Genomic DNA, 22,143 nt, shown 5'->3' with positions numbered 1-22,143 from the left:
TCATTTGGATTTAGAAATAAATAGGTTATTTACCAATGTATTGTCCAAAACAGAAAATATCTTCACCTGCAACTTTTAAAAATAATTGATTCAGATCGGATGTAACAGAATTAAATCAGTAATTCATAAATGGGTCTGACATAAGAAAAACACAAAATAAAATAGCTGCATGGCTGACAGACTTAAGACAACAAATAATTCTTTAAGCACGACAAGTTAAAAATAAAGTAAATGCTGTTAAAAAGTGTGTAGAAAACATTTCTGGCAAAAAAGCTCAAATAAATGGAACCTTGTAAGGCTATCAAAGTGATATAAACATGACAAAACAGTGAAAGTATACCTATAGTTTGTTTTAACATGGCATTGAAAAACAAGGGCAGATAACACCAATAAAATCTAAAATTAACATGATTCACCCATCAACATCTTAGATATAATATGTCAACTAATATAATTATTATCAACAGATTTTGTGTATCAGAGTGTGTTAGAGTCATGATGGCCTAAGAGTTGCTCACCTTGGATACATAATTTATTCACACAAAATGATATTATTAAAGATATTGTGGATAATGATGAAAATCTTGTGATCACAAAAACTCAATTCTAAACAGCTAATAAAAAATCTGTTTTTACACACTCAAAACCCCTACAAAATTCTAGTAATTCTGACTTTTTTTATATTTCATTACTGAACAGTAAAAGTATTCTTAGGTAAGACCTAACATGTAGGTGGCACCTCTATGGAGAGCAAATTTTTATCTTTAATTAACACAGGTTTTGCTCAACTTAACAGAGAACAAATAATCAACTAACATGTTTCAATTCAACTTTCACTGCATGTTTTGCTAAACTTAACAAAGCACAAATTCAACAAACATGTTTCAATTCAACTTTCAAGCTTGTTTTTTAACCAGTTAAGCGCTATTAACACTTATGATACTAGTATACATGTACATTACCATGCCAAGTTCCAAACCACGTCAGAGCATTCACATAAGCTCTATAGCCTGTCTGTACCTTTTTCATATTCAAACCCTTAAAATTAAATATAATGGGCATTTCTTCACTCAAAGCTGGACAAGTACATTATACAAATTTACTAAATTTACTCAGTCTTAACAAAGGGAGACAATCCTCTTTTCCCCATCTACACTTCAAGTCACACTTGCATAGAGCTACAAACATTCTTGCTTCTACATGTTCAAACAAACCAATTGCTTTAAAAATGGTTTTGAGAAAGGAAAAAATAACAAAAGTCTGTTTATCTCATTTATGCCTATGTATCAGTCACATTATAGACATGTACAAAATATAAAAGTTAAGATTTGAAACTCTAAGGATCTTTGCATAACAACAGAAACATGAAGGGAATATGGCATAGGGGTGCTGTGTAACTGGTTTCATGTAAAACAAAATATTTTCCAAGCTCTTATGCTGTCTTCTCAGCAAAACTAGTTCAGGAAAATCAGTACATTAACATAGATAAAAAAGAAATCCATATCCCTGTGGAGATTTAAACCAACAAGAAAGAGATGCAGGGGATTTGAGGACAGTGACCTTAAAAACAAAGGCCCTTCCAATATAAATGGAACAATAGCACTATACAATATGACACTTAAATGTAAACTAACTGGTCAACAATAACATAAATATATAAATTTACAAATATACCTTTAAAAACCATATCCATTTGTGTATAAAAGATCACTTTATTAATTATAGATAAAATAATCTACCTAAATATACAAATGTACATTTATTTGTAAATGAAACAGTATCTTAATTAATAACATCAGAATAATATTACCTTTAAACAATGGGACATTCTGTATCAGCAAAGTTGTCCAAAAATTACAAAATTAGGTTTTACACAGACTTTAACTGTATAATGTGCATGTGCAATTTGTGTTAACAACATTCAAAAATACATCATCAATTATCTCAACAATAGGATGCTTGTCAGTTCGGAGTTATGTTTATTGATTAAACTGTTGTTGTTTTTAAGATTTTAACAAATTGTACAGTTTATTTTTTACACAAAATAGACAATATCTAGTTATGAAGATACTATTTGAATGTCCAAGATGCAGAATAAACTTAAAAGTATAAAGTTATTCATGCTATTTCTATACATTCCTCCTACCAATTAATTTGAATGTTCAATTTTCGATGACGATTTTTTCCCAAATATCCATAAAATTTTTCTACTTCTAGATATCTCCTCTTTACAACTTTACCTTCTCAAGGTGGATTAAATGTATCACAAATATGACAATTTGATAACTCTGATAAACTTTTTGGTTAGAACACTGCTATAAAAAATAACGCATCTTTAGGACTTCTTAGAAAGCCATTCTAAAATTAGAAGCAAAACCCTGTATGCTACGGACAAGTCTTCTACATATAAATATCTATATATAGCATGGACGGACACAACATATCAATAGAAGAAAATAGAAGGGCGAGATTTTCTGGAGAATTTATGAGCGGGATGATGACGAAGACAGTCTATAAACTCTGTAGGCTTCATATCTTCATAACAGATCTTGTAAATAGCTGTAAACAGGGGAAATCTGAAATAACAAACACATAACAGATCTTGTAAATAGCTGTAAACAGGGGAAATCTGAAAAAACAAACATCATCAATATATAGGTCATTAGTGATGAAGGTCATTTATGACAAAGGTCGTCAATGATAAAGGTCAACAAAAAAATAGGTCATACATAACAAGCTCATCAGTGATAAAAGTTTCTATGGCTGTTGTTTTTGGCATGGCCAAGTGAGCTTCGGCTGCATGGTCAAGAAGTTAAAGCATCAGATTAGTAGTCCAAGAATCACTCGCCATGTTGGTTCAAACCCCATCAGGGACAAGCTGTTCTTTCCTTGAGCAGAGCAAGAAACTTTACACTCATTGCTTAATAATGGTTGGTTTCAGGAGGTAATAATTAAGTTTGTGTCTGTAAGCTATTAGCTTTCTACACAATCAAACTAAAATAAATTCTGTACAAACCAATAAAAGCTATCAATTTTAATGGCACCAGTGCTTAAGGTCATTTATCATATTTGATTAAAGCCACAAATATAGGGGTCATCAGTGATAGAGGTCATTTAATTCAAAAAATCATGACAACCATTATTGTGAAAGGTCATCTAAATTATATTTTGTTTGATTTGTTTGTAAATAGATCAATTTTAACATATCTGAAATGTACAATTTAAAAGAAAAACATAAAAGTGTGTGCTATGAATTGCTTTTCAAAAAGGATTCTGTCTTTCATTAGCTTTAGAAATGAAAAATTTCCAAAAGAGCATTGTCAATTTGAATTTAAATCTTATAATTCAGATCTGACCTTTACTAATAATCACCATCATATCCTGTAGTACCAAGAAATTTACTTTAAGACAGTAATTGCATATCAAGGGAGATAAATATATGAAAATCAGTTGTAAAAATCCCTTATCATCTCTTGAATTGACACATGAATATATGTGACACTCCAAAATATAAAGGGCAATGGTCCAGTCATTAAGGTGTCTGCCTATCAACACAGGGATCATGGGTCCAAGCCCTATTGGGATCCCAGCCATGTTTCCTCATATGACATCAGTACTGGTTTGTTCCAGCAAGCAGACAAGGGATTTGTTCCAATAAGTTTCAAGTTTTTAAACTCCCAAATAAAATATAAGTCATGTTTTGTCATAATCCTTACAATAATCTTTAGAATTCTGGAAATTCCACTTTATATATGAAATTTCAAACAAGTTTTTTTTATCAATTTCTTACCTGTCCACTATATTTCTTTCAACAAGAATTTCATGAATTTCTTTGGCTACTAAAGGACCTTGGAAACTTTGTCCTCTGAGTATATCCTTTTCTAGTTGATCTATAGACTGAAATGATAAAATTTTATTTCAAATTTTGAAAAGAAAAGAGAAAGGGACCTCTAAGGCCTTAGTGGACTTTGCAAATCACTTACCAGTCCATCAGTCCTCTAGGTTCAAATTCAACAAGAGATTTTCAATTCTTTCATTTTAGGAAATTATACAGTGAGTTCAACCTCCTGCCAGAAATGATGCAGTGAGGGACTTTCACCTACAGTAAAACTTATCCATTTGACCTTAATAATTAGACTAGGACACAAGCTTATTCCTCTGACTATGTAAGCTTCTTTTACAACATATACAGTCAAATAGTAAATCAAAGGTTTAGTGCAAAAGGGCTATAACACTATTTTTATTATATTTGTTTGGTTGGGAATTATGTCGCACCAATACAGTTAATCATGTAATATTGCAACTTTCCAGCTTTACTGGCAGAGGAGGACCTAAGGTGCTCCTCTGTGCATTATTTCAGGCACATACAGGGACCTGAGTTGAACCACTGACATTCTGTAAGCTAGCTGGATGGCTTCCTACCATGAAAGAACCTAAAGTCCCCGTCAGGTTTTGAACCTACAGCAGTGAGGGGCAAGTGGTTTGAAGTCAACCAAGTTAACCACTGGGCAATGGACACCCTTACGGCACCAAAGGACAACAAAGAACACTATTCCAAATATGTGTCTTCATCAACAGGTTTGACATGTAGATCAAATCAGAATGAGTTATGTAACAACTTCATGTGACTGAAGCATCACTGTAAGAAATCTTGAATGTCATCTAACTAGAAATGTGTCATCATGCCACAGATGCCCCCGCATGCAGCCAAAATTTCAGATGTTATAATATTTAGTTCCAAATTTGTTTGCACAAATTATTTTTTTCATTTTAAGTTCAAAGCCCTTAAAACTTTTCAATGTTAACACAAACCATTTCCATACAATGTTCAAGGCACTGAAATTATTCAGTCTTAACCTTTTGAAAATAGCATATTTCATATTTGTAGCAAAATAATGGCTACATACATTTCCACAAAAGTATGAGTGCTGAAACTGGAAGTTCAAAATTTTTCCAACATTCAAGAAAGATAAGTTTGTCCAAAATCATTGAACCACGACCAAATTCAAACTTAAACTGCTTATTCCTAAGATGTATCTATTATATTTTCAAAGTGAAAGGGACATAACTCTGCCAAATAATTATCGAACCATGACCAAATTCCAACTTGACCTGCCCATTCCTTTGACATATCCATATGTCAAATTTGAGTTGAATATGTAACACTGTTGGGTAGATAATGAACAGAAACTGTAAATTTCATATTATTTTCAAAGTGAAAGGGGCTTTACTCTGCCAAAAATCATTGAACCATGACCAAATTTGAACTTGGCCTGGGCATTCCAAAAACATATCCATATGTCAAATTTGAGTTGAATGTGTTGTACCGGTGGGGAGATAATAAACAGAAACTGAAAATTTCATATTATTTTCAAAGTGAAAGGTGCATAACTCTGCTAAAAATCATTGAACCATGACCAAATTTGAACTTGACCTGCGCATTCCTTTGACATATCCATATGTCAAGTTTGAGTTGAATGTGTTGTACCGTTGGGAAGATTATGAACAGAAACTGAAAATTTCATATTATTTTCAAAGTAAAAGGGGCATAACTCTTCCAAAAATCATCTAACCATGACCAAATTCGAACTTGACTGGTATTTTATCATGACATATCCATATGTCAAATTTGAGTTGAATGTGTTGTACCGTTGGGGAGATAATGAACGGAAACTGAAAATTTCATATTATTTTCAAAGTAAAAGGGGCATAACTCTTCCAAAAATCATCGAACCATGACCAAATTCGAACTTGACCTGTATTTTATCATGACATATCCATATGTCAAGTTTGAGTTGAATGTGTTGTACCGTTGGGGAGATAATGAACGGAAACTGAAAATTTCATATTATTTTAAAGTAAAAGGGGCATAACTCTGCCAAAAAATCATCAAACCATGACCAAATTCGAACTTGAACTGTATTTTCTCATGACATATCCATATGTCAAATTTCAGTTGAATGTGTGCAACCGTTACTAAGTTACTAATGAACGGAAACTGATGATGACGGAATGACAGAATGGCGGAATGACGGAAGAGGGTAACACTAATTGCCCATGGCGGGGGCATAATTAAACATACCTTATCTGAATTGACAACATTTTCTCCTAATGTTCTGTTGCGGCCACCATAACATGTTGCTACAAGGTCAGCCATTCCGCAACTCTCAAAAAATGTGATCTTCTGACAATCTAAAATCCATCATAATGATAAAGTAATAAAACCTTGAAAACTAAAGAAAAATGATTTTCATTAATAGCAATCTAAAGACAATTACCAGACACATTTTCTTATTCATTGTTATTCATTTACTTTGAAATTAATTTAATATCAACCTGCTGAGAGCAAAGCAACTGAAAGGACATTTATCAGATAAGAAAATAAAGGGAAAAAGAAAACAAATTTAATCTACAAATACATATCTTATAGCATCAAATACAGTGTGTACCTTGTATGAATAGTTCCCCAAACTTCACCATCTCCATGAGACCGAGTCGTAAAACAGCTGCTTTAGTATTGTGACCTTGACGCATACCATCAACTATACCCACACCAATAGCTATAACGTTCTGTAATACACCGACAGATGATACAGTTCATGTTATATCATACTATAAAACAAACAAAATTTGTGTTGTTCAAAATGTGCATGGATAGCACTTACTCTCTTACTGACTGGGTAGAGTCTGATACGATATCAAGATTATAAATCCTGTCCTATAAAATCTGCAAGTTGAAACTGGTTGAGTATATCACACATTTCTAAAGTTTCAAATAAATAATAACTATAGTTTTTCAAAATAAAACAAAACACTTACATAAGTCTCACAGCTTTAAGTTTCTTCAAATAAACTTGAAGTCACTATTTTAAACAGCAAAATACTTCCAAAAAAATGAGAGATATAACATTATCTACACCGTAATCTAGTAACAGTTACGCTGTTGTACTTACTATAAGAGCTCCACACATTTCTACAGTATCTATATCAAAACAAAGTTTTACTCGTAGATATGGCTTCTCAAAAATAGACCTAAGGAGATATCCCTGCTCTTTAGTTTTGCATCCTATAATGAATGTAAAAAGAAATTGTATTAAATTTTTTATTATCTCAATTATTACCTTAAAATTGTTAAAATACAAAACAGTTCCATGTTTTGTCAGTCCAGGTTAACCAATATGACAGAGAGACAAGGGCAAATATATATTCCAGCATAAAAAAAACTTTTCAACCTTGAAAGAGGTGCCTAGTTAAATTGTAAGATAGAAAGATACTCGTAAGTCTTGAGTATATAAAATAAAATATTCAATCAAAATAATGAAGTTATTGAAGTCAGTGAGTTTATATTATGCACTTGTTAGCCTTTGTATAAATATGGAATTAAAAACTTACCTATAGTAGTTTCACAAAATTGTTCTTTAGCCACTTCTGGTGCTACATTGGCCCCCATTAAAACACAACAATCTATACCAAGAATGTCCTCGATCAAATTGGAAATCATTGCTATTTTACCTTTTGTCTCAGGATGCAAATCAAAACCCTGAAATAAATTATGATTTTATAAACCCAGTAATTTTTTTTTTGTAAACCGGTCATTTAATTTTCTATATAAAGCTACAAATGGTAAATGGAGGCTTTCCCAGTGCCAAAACTTATGTTTTCTTCCTAGTTTAGAAAACCATAAATTCCCTATTAACAAAAATAAAAACTATTCTTTTATTCAAGACAAGTTCAGTTACTTCCATTAGTTACTCTGAAATTACAAATTTGAACTTTTAACAACACATTTTTCCCCAATTCAAGTGGTATTGGTGGCATTCCCGAAATGTTGAGAAAAAAAGTGCCGAAAATTATGAAGAAAAAGAGGCAAACAGAATGATGGTGGAATCATTATGTATTGCAATTTGTTTAGTCTATTTTTCATGGCATGAGCATGTAGTCTGTTTTGTACACCAAATTCGTTATATCCATGATCATTGCCATATATTGTTTGTCATTCATTCCACTTAAATGAAAGTCTGAAAATTGTTAAGTACTGAATTGTAGCCAAGTAATGTACAATACATTCCTTGTTGAAGGCAATGTTGTTAAGAAAATATTTATGAAATGACAACAAAAGTTAATGCAAAGAAAACAAGAGCTGTCCGAAGGACAGCACGCTCGACTATTCTAAGTGCTTGATAGTAAAAGAGCCTTGATAATGTTAAGTTTTTTAAGTTCACAAAAGGGCTAATTTTTTTTTATAAATTCAAGTTATAGGCCTTGGAGAGAGTCTAATTATACAGTATTGGCTTGACTATTCGGAAGGTAATGTCACAAGGGTGTTTTATTGAGTATAATAATACTAATTACCTATGAATACATAAATTTGACAGAAAAGGTACAAAGGCTTGTTATTAAGATGTTTTATTAAGTAAATCACAGCTTTATTATTATTAATGCTTAAATTGTCCCAAAAAAGGCAAAAAACCCTTCAGTAGTCATTGAGATAACAGCTTACAAGCAAAACTTTACCATGAATTTCTAAGTTAAAAAAGGGGAGAAAAATCAGCCTAAATGCAAGATAGAATTATGGATCTTTGTCAGTGAACTACAATTATGACTCTAAATGCATATGTGAAGTTTTAAATAAATATCTTTAATAGTTATTGAGATATGTAAACTTGCATGTAAACATTAACCAAGAGACTAAGTAGAAAAGGGGATATGAATCAGCCTTAATGCAAGATAGAGTTATGGAACTTGGTCAGTGACATACAATTATGACCCTCCAATTATGACCCTACATGCATGTGTAAAGTTTCAAGTAAATATCTTTGAAGACCTTTAACCAAAATTTCTAAGTTCCAAAGGGGCATTATTCTGTCAATATTGTAGGCAGAGTTATCCAACTTGTCAATCTGATGTACCTTGTTACTATAAATAAGTAGTGTAAGTTTCAATTGAATATCTCAAGCAATAATTGAGATATTTGACTTTACAAAAAACTTAAACCAAAATTTTTAAGTTAAAAAGGGGCATAATTCTGTCAATATTGTAGGCAGATTTATCCAACTTGTCAATCTGATGTACCTTGTTACTATAAATAAGTATTGTAAGTTTCAATTGAATATCTCAAGCAATAATTGAGATATTTGACTTTACAAAAAACTTTAACCAAAATTTGTAAGTTAAAAAGGGGCATAATTCTGTCAATATTGTAGGCAGAGTTATCAAACTTGTCAATCTGATGTACCTTGTTACTATAAATAAGTATTGTAAGTTTCAATTGAATATCTCAAGCAATAATTGAGATATTTGACTTTACAAAAAACTTTAACCAAAATTTCTAAGTTAAAAAGGGGCATAATTCTGTCAATATTGTAGGCAGAGTTATCCAACTTGTCAATCTGATGTACCTTGTTACTATAAATAACTATTGTAAGTTTCAATTGAATATCACAAGTAATAATTGAGATATTTGACTTTACAAAAAACTTTAACCAACGCAGACGCCGACGCGGACGCTGACGCCGACGCCGACGCCGGGGCGACTACAATAGCTCTCATATTCTTCGAATAGTCGAGCTAAAAACAAAACAAACAAAAAAAGAAAACACACCAATATTATCAAGTGATTAACAGATACTGTTACAACATTAATACATGTATAACCCATGGACTTCATGTTGAGTTCAAGACATCTAGTCAAGACTTTTACTATCAAACATTGAAATACATTGTCTTTAAAAAAATATGTTACAGCTCTATTTCAAACAAGCAAAAGCAATAAGAGCATCTTTGGACAATATGAATTAATCATTTTTATTCATTATCAAACTTTTACAGTTTACTAAATTCTACATCCTGCAATAGGGCCATCCTTAAAAAAATGTTCGTTTGCAGTAACGCGACCGACTCACAAATTTGCCCCTACTCAAAATCTTTTTTCATGGTCTGGATAAAAAATATTTTTTTTTTTTAATCAGAAAATTATGCCTTGTGCTTTGTTTTCGTTCTTTTAAAGGTTAATAGAAGAAATAAAATGTAGGTCTTATTAAATTAGAATTCAGTTATCAATTTATTAATTGTTACCAGATTATCAAAGCATATATTGTCAAGCATTTTGAAATTCCATGTTTATTTGGGAGTACAGTTCAATTAAAAAAAAAAAAAATCGACCTACCTACCCACCTTGAAAATTCTGGGTCGGGTTACTGCAAACAAACATTTTTTAAGGATGGCCTAAATGATATTTTAAATTTTCAAGGTTACCTTGATGAGAGAAACAGCTAAAGCAGTCTTTTTGATATGTTCCTTCATAAGATGACATGTTTTCCTCACAAACTGGTGGGGCATTACAAATATAAGAACATCAGCATTCTTACTGGCTTCAACAACATCTGGAACAGCTACCTGTCAATGCATGAAATTGTAAAATCAACAGAACAGAACAGTCCCTGCAATAAAGAGACTTTTAAATTTATAAAAAAATGTTGAATTTTTCTCTGCCATTGATGATGATTAATAATATTAAGGAATTTTCTTGTTTTGAATCTGGAGCTATTTCCACTGTTTACAGAACCTTTTCCAGCTATTTCTTAATAAAGGCACCTGATTTAAATTGGGACAAACTATGTGGCATTTTTGAAAATTAGAGAAATTTCTATAAAGTTGAAAAAACTACCATGCACATGTAGGGTAAATCCCGGTAAATACGGACAGATTTTGAATGACATTCTTTAGAAGCTTTCTGATAGGCAGAAGAGTTACGTTATCTGTTATTCGTTGATGTTACTATTTGTAAATACATATTCCTCGGTCATTTTCATTTGAACAAATACGTTTCTGGACCAAAACGTTGCGGTATTAATATTTTTTATGCTCCGTGTAGAAATTGGTAAATACGGACACAGTACTGAAAATGCGGACAGGTGTTACGTAAATACGGACATAGTACTTAGCGATAGGGAAAATACGGACACATTGGTCGTTTTAAAAAAAATAGGAAATAGAAAAAAGAACACATCAACGTATATTCACGAGATATATAATTTCATTGACAATAAAAAATTTGTTAGAACATAAAAATTTTGTGCATTTACTAAAGTATTATTTACTCAAATATTAACATCTATAGTATAAATTCCCATTAATTTGTCCGTTAAATACAATTATTACTATAGACAAAGTAATTCATATATGCCTGTTAGACTTAAATATCAAATACACAAATAATTTAATTATTTGTACAAAAACACTCGCAGGGTAAAAGTTTAAATATACAAGTGTACCACAAGAGTATGATTATAAAATAATAAAACAACCTCTTTGGAAGTTTTTTTCATTATCAATCTGTTTATGATTCATCCAGGATTAAACTGTATGGAAATGTCAGTTATTTTTCAGTTTTTGTAATTTTTTTCAGAGCACGGCCCCTTTTTGCCTTTTTATTTTCTTTTTGACATTTTTTCTCTATCAATGCCCGTTTCTGCTCCAAAACCTCTATGCTGGTAAGCAATTTATGACTTGTCGGCTTAGAGCGACGCTTTTCTACAGACTCTGAACGTTTTTCAATTTGTGGTGGTAGAAAAAGTGCGTCGATGCTGCTGTTAACAGAAATTTCCTCTTCCTCAGGAATAATATCCATGACAATGACATCGCCGGTGGCAAGTAGACTCATTAACTGACCAGGTTCACTTATATCTAAAATTGGAGCAAGTGAGCTGCCAGAAGAAGACAGATTGTCACCATCGAATGAGACACTTGTAAAAGGCATTGTGACTTCTTCGGGGGATTCATTGATCGGAGCCGGCATACTCACTTCCTCTATGGAAATATGCCTAGTGCTAAAACAGGCTCTGGTGGAGGGACAACTTGTACATAAGAGATATTTTCCGAAACTATAACAGACTTAAGCGAACTAACAACTTGTTTAACGGGCATATTTTGTGATGCTAATACAGGCTCGGGCGGACTGACAACGTCTTCAGAGGAGACATTTGCTGAAGCTGAAACAGGTCGAGTGACGGGTTGATCAGTAAGCTTACTTGGACAGAAAGCCCTTGTTGGCACTGCGCGTCTATTGAGAGGTACAATACCACAGGCTCTAAAACCATTTTGTACATTCGTTGATGACACAGCTTTCTCCCAAGCAAGTGAGAATAGAGCAGGAAATGTCCATTTGTCAACTACATGTAGAACATTTTCCTGCAAAAAAGAAGAACATGCATCATTGTATGCCTTTTTCAACGGCCCAAAGACTGTGCGGTCTAAGGGTTGGAGAAAATGGGTACAATGGGGTGGTAAACTTAGGAGGACAATATTCTCTTCAATAGCCCGCTCTATTATAGCCAAACTCTCATGCGACCCATGGCCATCCATTATGAGAAGCTGCGGGCGATCAGGACCACAGTGTTTCAGAAAAACTGTGTCAAACCACTCTTCAGCAATGTCATCTGTTATCCATCCATTCTGTTGAAACGTCCATACAGAATTATCAGGCGCTCCAAGGGTATTGAATCCGAGTAAAGACCGTTTGGTTTTGCCTTTGGTAATAAACATGGGAGGCATGCGATCACCTGCACCGTTAACGCAAGCCATCAACGTAATATTTGATGACTTGTTACTGGTCCTGCTCACAACTGATTTCTCTCCTTTTTCAGCGTAAATCTTGACTGGATTATGCTCCATATTAAAGCCGGATTCATCGCAATTCCAGATGTATTGCGACTTATCCAGCAGATTATTTGCAGCAACAACTGACTCTAGTGTACCAAAGTACTTTCCAAGCACTTCTGGATTTAACATGCGTGCCCTTACGGAAGACAATTTTTCGGGCTTTCTCAAAACAAGGTCCGGGAATCGGCGCTTTAAGGTGACAACAGACACTTTCTGTGGTACTCACATAAATGTCATTTAAACCAACTTATTTTAGTAATAATTGTTATTTATTTAATCTTTGTGCATTAAATGTCGTTGATCATCATAAAAAATAACATATTTGAAAATAATGCCTTTGTAAATGATTGAATTTTAATAAAAATCCTAAAATTTTAAATCGTCATATCAAAGTTATTTTTTATTTTTTTGTCATCAAACTTTTGGAAAATAAACATACTTATAATATCTGGGGAACCGTGTCTCAAATTTTTTCTATCTTTTCTCAAAAAAATATTACGTAACGTCAAACATTTTATGCGACTTTTTTCACCATACATATTACGTAATTAAAGATAATTAAGTCGCTGATTGAGCAAACAAAAATCCCTGACACGGTTCCCTCCGTAAATGAATTCCCTTTCATGTGCTTTAAACCGCATGTTAATTGCTTGATTATTAAAAAAGTTATGCCGATTCAAAGTTAGTCCGACCCGCATCAAACGAAGTGTCATAAATCGGCTGTTCTCTCTCGGACCCCTACGTTTCACGCTAAATAATTGCATAATACACAAATATCGCACCAGAGAGGGTCACAAGTTGCGGTAACATACTCTAACAACATTTTATGACCCAGTGACATCTGACCAATTAAAAAGTTGCTGATTAATATCAATTTATAACAGAAATATCTTCAAATCTTAACGTGATTTACCTTCCGTCTGATATCGGTCGCACATGTCACGTGACTTTCGGTAAAATTTGAGGCACTCGGTGGGGGGAATGGAACGTAGCGGGGTATTTAATTGTTTCACTTTTGAAGTTTATTATTTTTATTATTATTATCATCGGCATTATTATTATATTACACCAGTGTCACTCTGTCTGTGAATTCGTGTATGAAATTCCGTTAAAATATAAATTAAAATAACAAAAAACTGAGCTTCTGACGGTCTTTTTAAAATCCACGGTAGAACGGGATATTATATATTTTTTCCTCCAAATTGATATAAATGCTTAACATATTTTAATAGAAATAAAAGGTATCACTCGATCATTATGATCTGACCTTCTTGACTTCTATGATCATGAAAATCATTTATGCACGGCATAGAGATCCAGTTTCTACTGGGATATACAATAAATTCCATAATTTGTTCCAGGTTTATTAGTACTGTGTTCGTTTTACTGGCGAACAATTTATTCAAAGCATTCACTGATAATATACTCGTATTTTATTATCTTTTTTATTGATTCATAGAGAAATAATCATCCTTAGACAACCTAAAATGGTTTAGAAATTTGTCAGGGACACCTTAAATTACCACAAGTCATATAGGCGTTCACATAAAAAATGTTGTCTGTTTTGTTGTTGTTTTACTTGACATTGTTAGAAAACGAGGTTGAATGTAAAGCAAGCCCTTGAATCCGTACAAAAGTCCATAAACTCAATGTAATATCTATCAGATTAACGGGACAGACAAATTATTTTCACACATTATGGATATTTTAGCATCAACCACGTGGTCGTGCGATTTGCCGCTATATATTTATGTTTCATATATTATGTTACGTACATTGGCCGACAATTTCTTATTTTATAAAAAAAAAAGGCTAAATAAAAGGTAGACGATATTCATAAAAGATGTACGGTATTTGTACGATACATGAATTACGGGTAGTATGGACCAGTATGGACCGGTAATTCACGCATATATGGAACTACCGATTTCCCTCATTGATGCCTCAACAGGGGGCGGAGCGTTATCGATAATTGACAGGTTACGCGAATAGCAGATAAAAATGGTACAGGTACCGTTTTAAAACGTTTAAAAACACATTTTTTGGACTAACTACTTCCAAAATTAAATCACGAATGTGTTCAGAAAAGGTTGATAAATCGACTTAGCAAAAAATCTCATTTTAGGCATTTTCAGTGATAATTGACTCCGTTGTCACCTTAAGCCTTCAAACCATGCTTTTCCAGCTTTGAAGTCATTATAACTGGACTTAATCTTAAGCCGGTCGCACAACACATGTGTTCTTCTCAAGATTTGTTTACGGCTAAGGCCAACTCCAAGTTTAGCAGCTGCCTTTATGCTACCTACAATTTTTGCTTCTACAGTAGCAGGTAATGCTGGTGGTCTGCCATGACTTGTGTTCAGACCATGCTTTCCGGACTTGCGGTCACCGATGGTTGACCTCGGCACATTAAACTGTTTTGCCGCATTTCGTACCGACATCCCGGCTTCAACGGCTCGAACGGCGTTTTCTAGGGACGTTTGTTCATATTTCATAGTTTTCCCCCTATTTTTATAAGTATACTTTTAAGGCATCCTGTAAAAGAAGTAATGGTTGGGATGATGAAATAATATAATTATATATAATGAAAATTGTCAAAGAGGGAAGAGCAAAGGGAAATAAATATGTACTTTTGACAGACTCAGATATAAGAGGTTTGATTAAGATATGTTTGAATAATAGGTTAATTAGAAACAGATTAAAATGGTATAAATTTAGCATGATGAAGTCGCCTTGAGGAAGTGGCCTTGTAATTATAGCCCATATTAAGGATCAGGTTTGAAATTCAGCGCGCGTGCAATGATTATAACATAGATTAAGAGTAGTTGTTTATTGTTATAAAACATTGTCAGTTCTATGCATTGAAAATTGAGAAAATGCCTTTATTTTTTTTATTTGAATCTCGTAATTGCTCTTCGATCAGGTTGTCCGTATTTTCAGTACTGAAGAAAAAGTCGTAGGAAAAATACGGACGATTTATTTTTTGCAAATATCTATTTAGTTAATCTTAAAATGTCTTGTGCAAGTACATTTTTCAAAAAAATAAATGTAATTTAAGAAAAATCTATCAAATTTAAAGAGAAGGCTATACAATAAATTCAAAACTGAGACCTCAAAACCAAGGTGACTGGTATATCTTCGATTTAAATGTTGAAAAAAATAGCCTGGAAGCGTAGATGGTTGGTTTAAAAGAAAGGAAATGACGTCATACATACCTTATGACATCATCACTGTTAAATATATTCGAACATGAATATTAAAAGAAGCGACATCGTCATTAATAGACATTACAGTTTGTCAAGCGCTGGTGATAATGATATTTATGTTGCTCGCGTCCGTATTTACCGAATTGTCCGTATTTACCGGGATTTACCCTATTTAAGTTTTGTCCACATGTTTGATTACATAAGTAACTTCTAAGAAAAAAACAGTTTAAAAGACAAGTTCAAATTATCTCAGAAGTAAAAACAGTTTGATTTTTGGCAAACCTTCCCAGTTGGTACCATTTTGGGAAAAAGAAGTTATGTTGCATTGGGAGTATCAGACATCCAGTAGAATTGCTTTGATCTATATTTTTCTTAATATTTTGGATTTCAAAATCAAGAAACAACACAAATCAAGGGTCATTACACTACTCAAGAACACTATACACTCAAAAGGTAAATGCATTATACTATACACCACTTATGAAAACACTGTTTTTGAAGCACATTCAATAAAACAAAATTTCATCTTACACAAAAACAAATATCCTCTGTGTATCATAAATATCATGTATCATAAACTGCTTACCACATTTTCTGGTAGCTTTATACCAGGTAGATATTTAACATTCTCATGTTTCTCATTGATAACCTCTGTGAGTTTCCTCCCCTCATAGTTTTCCTCATACACATACATGTTGACTCTCCTCTCAAACTTTTCATTTTGAGCCAATGCACTTTCTCCTGCTAGCTTTGAAACAGCTGAACCCCTTTATAAAATAAAACAAATCAAATTAGCTTTGAGAAATATTATGTAAGAAGATGCTTACTTATGCATACATTAAGCATGTGTACATTTACATCAGACTGGTACCAACCAGAATTGGAATAACTGCAATATATTATCAGTAACACTGAGATATTCTCACAATACCAGAAACAAGAACTGTCGGAGGACAGTAACGCTCGACTATTCGAAAATTTGTCACAAGGGTGTTTCATTGAGTATAATAATGCTTACCTATATGAATACATAAAATTGTCCGAAAAGGTACAAACTCTTCAAGTTTCAATACATTCCCTTCAGTAGTTATGGAGATACAAGCTTACATGCAAAAACTTAACCAAGAATTTATGAGTCGAAAAAGGGGCATAATTATGCAAAAAAGCAAATCAGAGTAATGGGACTTGTACCAATCATCTTAGATAATCACAGAGACCAAGTGAGTGAAGTTTCAATCCATTCCCTCTAGTAGTAATGGAGATACCAGCTTACACGCAAAACTTAAACCAAGAATTTCTAAGTCGAAAAAGGGCCATAATTATATTAAAAAGCAAATTAGAGTTATGGGACTTGTGCCAATCATCTTAGATAATCACAGAGAACAAGTGTGTGAAGTTTCATTCAATTCCCTTCAGTAGTTATGGAGATACCAGCTTACATGCAAAAACTTAACCAAGAATTTCTAAGTCGAAAAAGGGGCATAATTATGTAAAAAAGCAAATCAGAGTTATGGGACTTGTGCCAATTATCTTAGATAATCACAGAGAACAAGTGTGTGAAGTTTCAATCCATTCCCTTCAGTAGTTATGGAGATACCAGCTTACACGCAAAAACTTAACCAACAATTTCTAAGTCGAAAAAGGGGCACAATTATGTAAAAAAGCAAATCAGAGTTATGGGACTTGTGCTAATCATCTTATATAATCACAGAGAACAAGTGTGTGAAGTTTCAATCAATTCCCTTCGGTAGTTATGGAGATACCAGCTTACATACAAAAACTTAACCAAGAATTTCTAAGTCGAAAAAGGGGCATAATTATGAAAAAAAGCAAACCAGAGTTATGGGACTTGTGCCAATCATCTAAGATAATCACAGAGAACAAGTGTGTGAAGTTTCAATCCATTCCCTTCAGTAGTTAAGGAGATACCAGCTTACATACAAAAACTTAACCAAGAATTTCTTAGTTGAAAAAGGGGCATAATTATGAAAAAAAGCAAATCAGAGTTATGAGACTTGTGCCAATCATCTTAGATAATCACAGAGAACAAGTGTGTGAAGTTTCAATCCATTCCCTTCAGTAGTTAAGGAGATACCAGCTTACATACAAAAACTTAACCAAGAATTTCTAAGTCGAAAAAGGGGCATAATTATGAAAAAAAGCAAATCAGAGTTATGGGACTTGTGCCAATCATCTTAGATAATCACAGAGAACAAGTGTGTGAAGTTTCAATCCATTCCCTTCAGTAGTTATAGAGATACCAGCTTACATGCAAAAACTTAACCACAGGGACGCTGACGCCGACGCCGACAAATGGGTGACTGCATTAGCTCGATTATTCTGCGAATAGTCGAGCTAACAAGAACTGTCGGAGGACAGTAACGCTCGACTATTCGAAAATTTGTCACAAGGGTGTTTCATTGAGTATAATAATGCTTACCTATATGAATACATAAAATTGTCCGAAAAGGTACAAACTCTTCAAGTTTCAATACATTCCCTTCAGTAGTTATGGAGATACAAGCTTACATGCAAAAACTTAACCAAGAATTTATGAGTCGAAAAAGGGGCATAATTATGCAAAAAAGCAAATCAGAGTAATGGGACTTGTACCAATCATCTAAGATAATCACAGAGACCAAGTGTGTGAAGTTTCAATCCATTCCCTCTAGTAGTAATGGAGATACCAGCTTACACGCAAAAACTTAACCAAGAATTTCTAAGTCGAAAAAGGGCCATAATTATATTAAAAAGCAAATTAGAGTTATGGGACTTGTGCCAATCATCTTAGATAATCACAGAGAACAAGTGTGTGAAGTTTCATTCAATTCCCTTCAGTAGTTATGGAGATACCAGCTTACATGCAAAAACTTAACCAAGAATTTCTAAGTCGAAAAAGGGGCATAATTATGTAAAAAAGCAAATCAGTGTTATGGGACTTGTGCCAATTATCTTAGATAATCACAGAGAACAAGTGTGTGAAGTTTCAATCCATTCCCTTCAGTAGTTATGGAGATACCAGCTTACACGCAAAAACTTAACCAACAATTTCTAAGTCGAAAAAGGGGCACAATTATGTAAAAAAGCAAATCAGAGTTATGGGACTTGTGCTAATCATCTTATATAATCACAGAGAACAAGTGTGTGAAGTTTCAATCAATTCCCTTCAGTAGTTATGGAGATACCAGCTTACATACAAAAACTTAACCAAGAATTTCTAAGTCGAAAAAGGGGCATAATTATGAAAAAAAGCAAACCAGAGTTATGGGACTTGTGCCAATCATCTTAGATAATCACAGAGAACAAGTGTGTGAAGTTTCAATCCATTCCCTTCAGTAGTTAAGGAGATACCAGCTTACATACAAAAAACTTAACCAAGAATTTCTAAGTTGAAAAAGGGGCATAATTATGAAAAAAAAGCAAATCAGAGTTATGAGACTTGTGCCAATCATCTTAGATAATCACAGAGAACAAGTGTGTGAAGTTTCAATCCATTCCCTTCAGTAGTTAAGGAGATACCAGCTTACATACAAAAACTTAACCAAGAATTTCTAAGTCGAAAAAGGGGCATAATTATGAAAAAAAGCAAATCAGAGTTATGGGACTTGTGCCAATCATCTTAGATAATCACAGAGAACAAGTGTGTGAAGTTTCAATCCATTCCCTTCAGTAGTTATAGAGATACCAGCTTACATGCAAAAACTTAACCACAGGGACGCCGACGCCGACAAATGGGTGACTGCATTAGCTCGATTATTCTGCGAATAGTCGAGCTAAAAATGTATGTGTTATAAATGCTCTGACTATTACTTTGCACAACATGGTCAGTAAAATTATTGAATCATCTCTCACCAATGAAAAAGTCACAGGGAATTAAGTGGCATTTAAAAATTAACTGACCTTTAAATCCTTTTCACCTTTTGTACTCAGGCTGATGTACTGCCAGTTTAATGTACAGTAGACAATTTTGGCATGGATATGTCCTAGTCCTTCATTGAAAGACATCGCATTTTCTGTTTTTTACAGTTTGATGTTTATCAGAAAATGCGAATTTCTAATGTGGTTAAAGCGGATTTGACACAATGTAAAAAATAGCTTCAAATCCGCGGTTACGTCTAAATATTTGGACTTAAAGATATGTCCATATCACACAGAAGTGACTTCAAGCTGGGATTTTACCCTGCTGGGTCGAAGTCCACACTTAGCAGGAGTAGGGGCCTGTCATAGTATGTTCCAATTGACTGATGCATTAGTCTGGCAAATATTTTTTTTACTTCAAACATATTTGTTTACAAAACAAGTGTCTGAAGTTATGAAACCTAAAATCACAATAGTTGATAGGGCCAGACACCTTAATTTATAATCACATTTGTATAGACAACCTGAGCCGTTCCCTTATTTTTATGATGCCAGGTGACATGCAGGCTATTTTTTTATTATAGCTATAAACCTGATAAATAAGATTCTACAATTATACTTTTCAAAAGGAAGGTCTAACCACTGGGTTACTAGACTAATGCAAGACTGTCTGGAATATTTTGAACATATAGACTATAAAAGTCAGTTTCCATTCAAGAGTCGACAATAATTGGTTCAGACATAACATTGATGTGTGCCAGTATGTCAAGAAGTTCATGACACACTTATTTTACAGTTCAGATGTCCTTCATGCTGTATCAGTTTAGTAGGCAAAGGGTGAAGGACGTCGAGAAATGTGAAATCTGTAAAATGGACACGTGATCAGAGCTAGATTATATGACAAGTCGCCTAAAAGTATTATCAGGAGCGAATAATAAAGTAACTCACCAATTTCCTGATCCTATGATACAAATTGATAATTTCTCTGCACTCATTTTTCACCGTTTTCACGAAAATTTCGTCTGTCAAAACTATCACTTCCTGATTTGGTTCCCGAACTGTGTAATTGGTTCCCGGTAATTATTTCAAATGATTCGTACTCAAAATACAACGTACTCGTATAGTACTTCAAGCCATTGGGACACGGCCAAGTGTTGGGATAGTGTAAAAAAAGTAATTCTAGAAAAAAATACACTGTATATATAATATATATCAGAATAAACAGTATATATTTTTTCTAGAATTACCTTAATTATACACTATCCCAACACTATGTCGGCTTCTGTCATTTTTTTTTCTTTTCTAATATAACATATACAGATTTTAATAAAATAAAGACAGATGGTTCAGGCCTGGTAATTTGTCAATGACACAATGCTAAGCTGGACTTCATTAGGCCTAAAATATGATATTTATCATCGGAATATCAACCGCCCCAACATTATTTGAGCTTAACTTAATACGTCAAACGGATCACAAAATTTTTGGCATCTTGCCTCCAGATTCATGCTAATTTTCAGGAAAATTTTGAAAATGTATTGATAGAATCTAAGTAAAATATTGATAAGTGAACAAAAAAAGTGATTTACTCATTGCAAACAGCACTTACAATGCACATAAAAACTAAAAAGAGGTCGAAAATAGCTCTTACTGTGTAAGTCACGCAGTAGAAATATGGTGATGGACACTGCAAAATCAATGGCTAATTGCACATATTTACATCTAAATTATAACTTGAAATTTTAATCTTTTAAACTTTCTTAAATCTTAGTCCATTTTTCTCAAGTTTAATTTTCTTGAAATACATGTAGGCCTAATTTTTGTCTCACATCACATAAAAAAATTAATTTTCAAAAGAAATTATTTACAAACTAAACTTATATCTCCTGGTTCTTTATTTTATTAACTGCTCTTAGTAATTGTGTGACTGATACAAATACAACTATTAAATATGCATTAAAAATGATTTAAGCCTGCATATTATAACATGGTCATTTCTGCAAAATACTAACAAAGTCGTGATCTTCTATTTTCTGTTTATTCTAGAATGAAAGCACATAAACAAGTACATTGTATTATTCAGAAATTGGACGGACAAATGACTAAGATAGAGAAACAAATATACTTATAACATTTGACACATAATGATACATCACATAGAAAAGACATAATATTATATCGAAACAAAAACCCTTTAACTTGTTTCACTAATAAAACAGTTTAAATTTAGCATCAAACTCTGATGACCAAGCAAATATTTAGATCACTAATGATATTCATTTAGTATTGAATCTATACAAATATAATATTCTAGGTATCACATATCTAAAATAAAAACTGTTAACGGTTAAAAAGAGTAATTTTTCAATGATGCGCCTATAGTGTAAGGATAAGATTAGTACTCTTTAACGCTATGTTT

General features: G+C 33.1%; 1 protein-coding gene across 1 annotated transcript; it reads right to left on the bottom strand.

Annotated features, from left to right (window-relative positions):
* Positions 1 to 558: 558 nt before the first annotated feature.
* On the bottom strand, positions 559 to 20,792 carry LOC132728323 (glycerol-3-phosphate dehydrogenase [NAD(+)], cytoplasmic-like). Its single transcript, XM_060713973.1, has 9 exons — positions 20,673 to 20,792; positions 16,453 to 16,633; positions 10,255 to 10,395; positions 7,393 to 7,540; positions 6,954 to 7,066; positions 6,450 to 6,570; positions 6,083 to 6,192; positions 3,791 to 3,897; positions 559 to 2,576 (listed from the first exon to the last, which is right to left on the bottom strand). Exons 1-9 carry the CDS (start codon positions 20,717 to 20,719, stop codon positions 2,444 to 2,446), a joined length of 1,101 nt encoding a protein of 366 aa, XP_060569956.1. The 5' UTR covers positions 20,720 to 20,792; the 3' UTR covers positions 559 to 2,443.
* Between the last annotated feature and the right edge of the window lie 1,351 nt (positions 20,793 to 22,143).

The sequence above is a fragment of the Ruditapes philippinarum genome, unplaced genomic scaffold (assembly GCF_026571515.1).
Source record: "Ruditapes philippinarum isolate M1 unplaced genomic scaffold, ASM2657151v2 ctg4657_1_1_1_1, whole genome shotgun sequence".
Lineage (NCBI taxonomy): Eukaryota > Metazoa > Mollusca > Bivalvia > Venerida > Veneridae > Ruditapes > Ruditapes philippinarum.
The sequence above is the reverse complement of the archived record's forward strand: the minus strand, read 5'-3'. Positions and strand labels throughout refer to the sequence as shown.

What these genes read in the sequence shown, in the direction of transcription:
- LOC132728323 (XM_060713973.1), bottom strand. Translation starts at nt 20,719, where the DNA reads ATGAGTGCAGAGAAATTATCAATTTGTATCATAGGATCAGGAAATTG. An exon ending in TAAAGCTACCAGAAAATGTG is followed by an intron (nt 10,396 to 16,452) that starts GTAAGCAGTTTA and finishes ATGCATTGACAG; the next exon opens with GTAGCTGTTCCAGATGTTGT. An exon ending in ATGTTGTCAATTCAGATAAG is followed by an intron (nt 3,898 to 6,082) that starts GTATGTTTAATT and finishes TTATCATTTCAG; the next exon opens with TCTATAGATCAACTAGAAAA.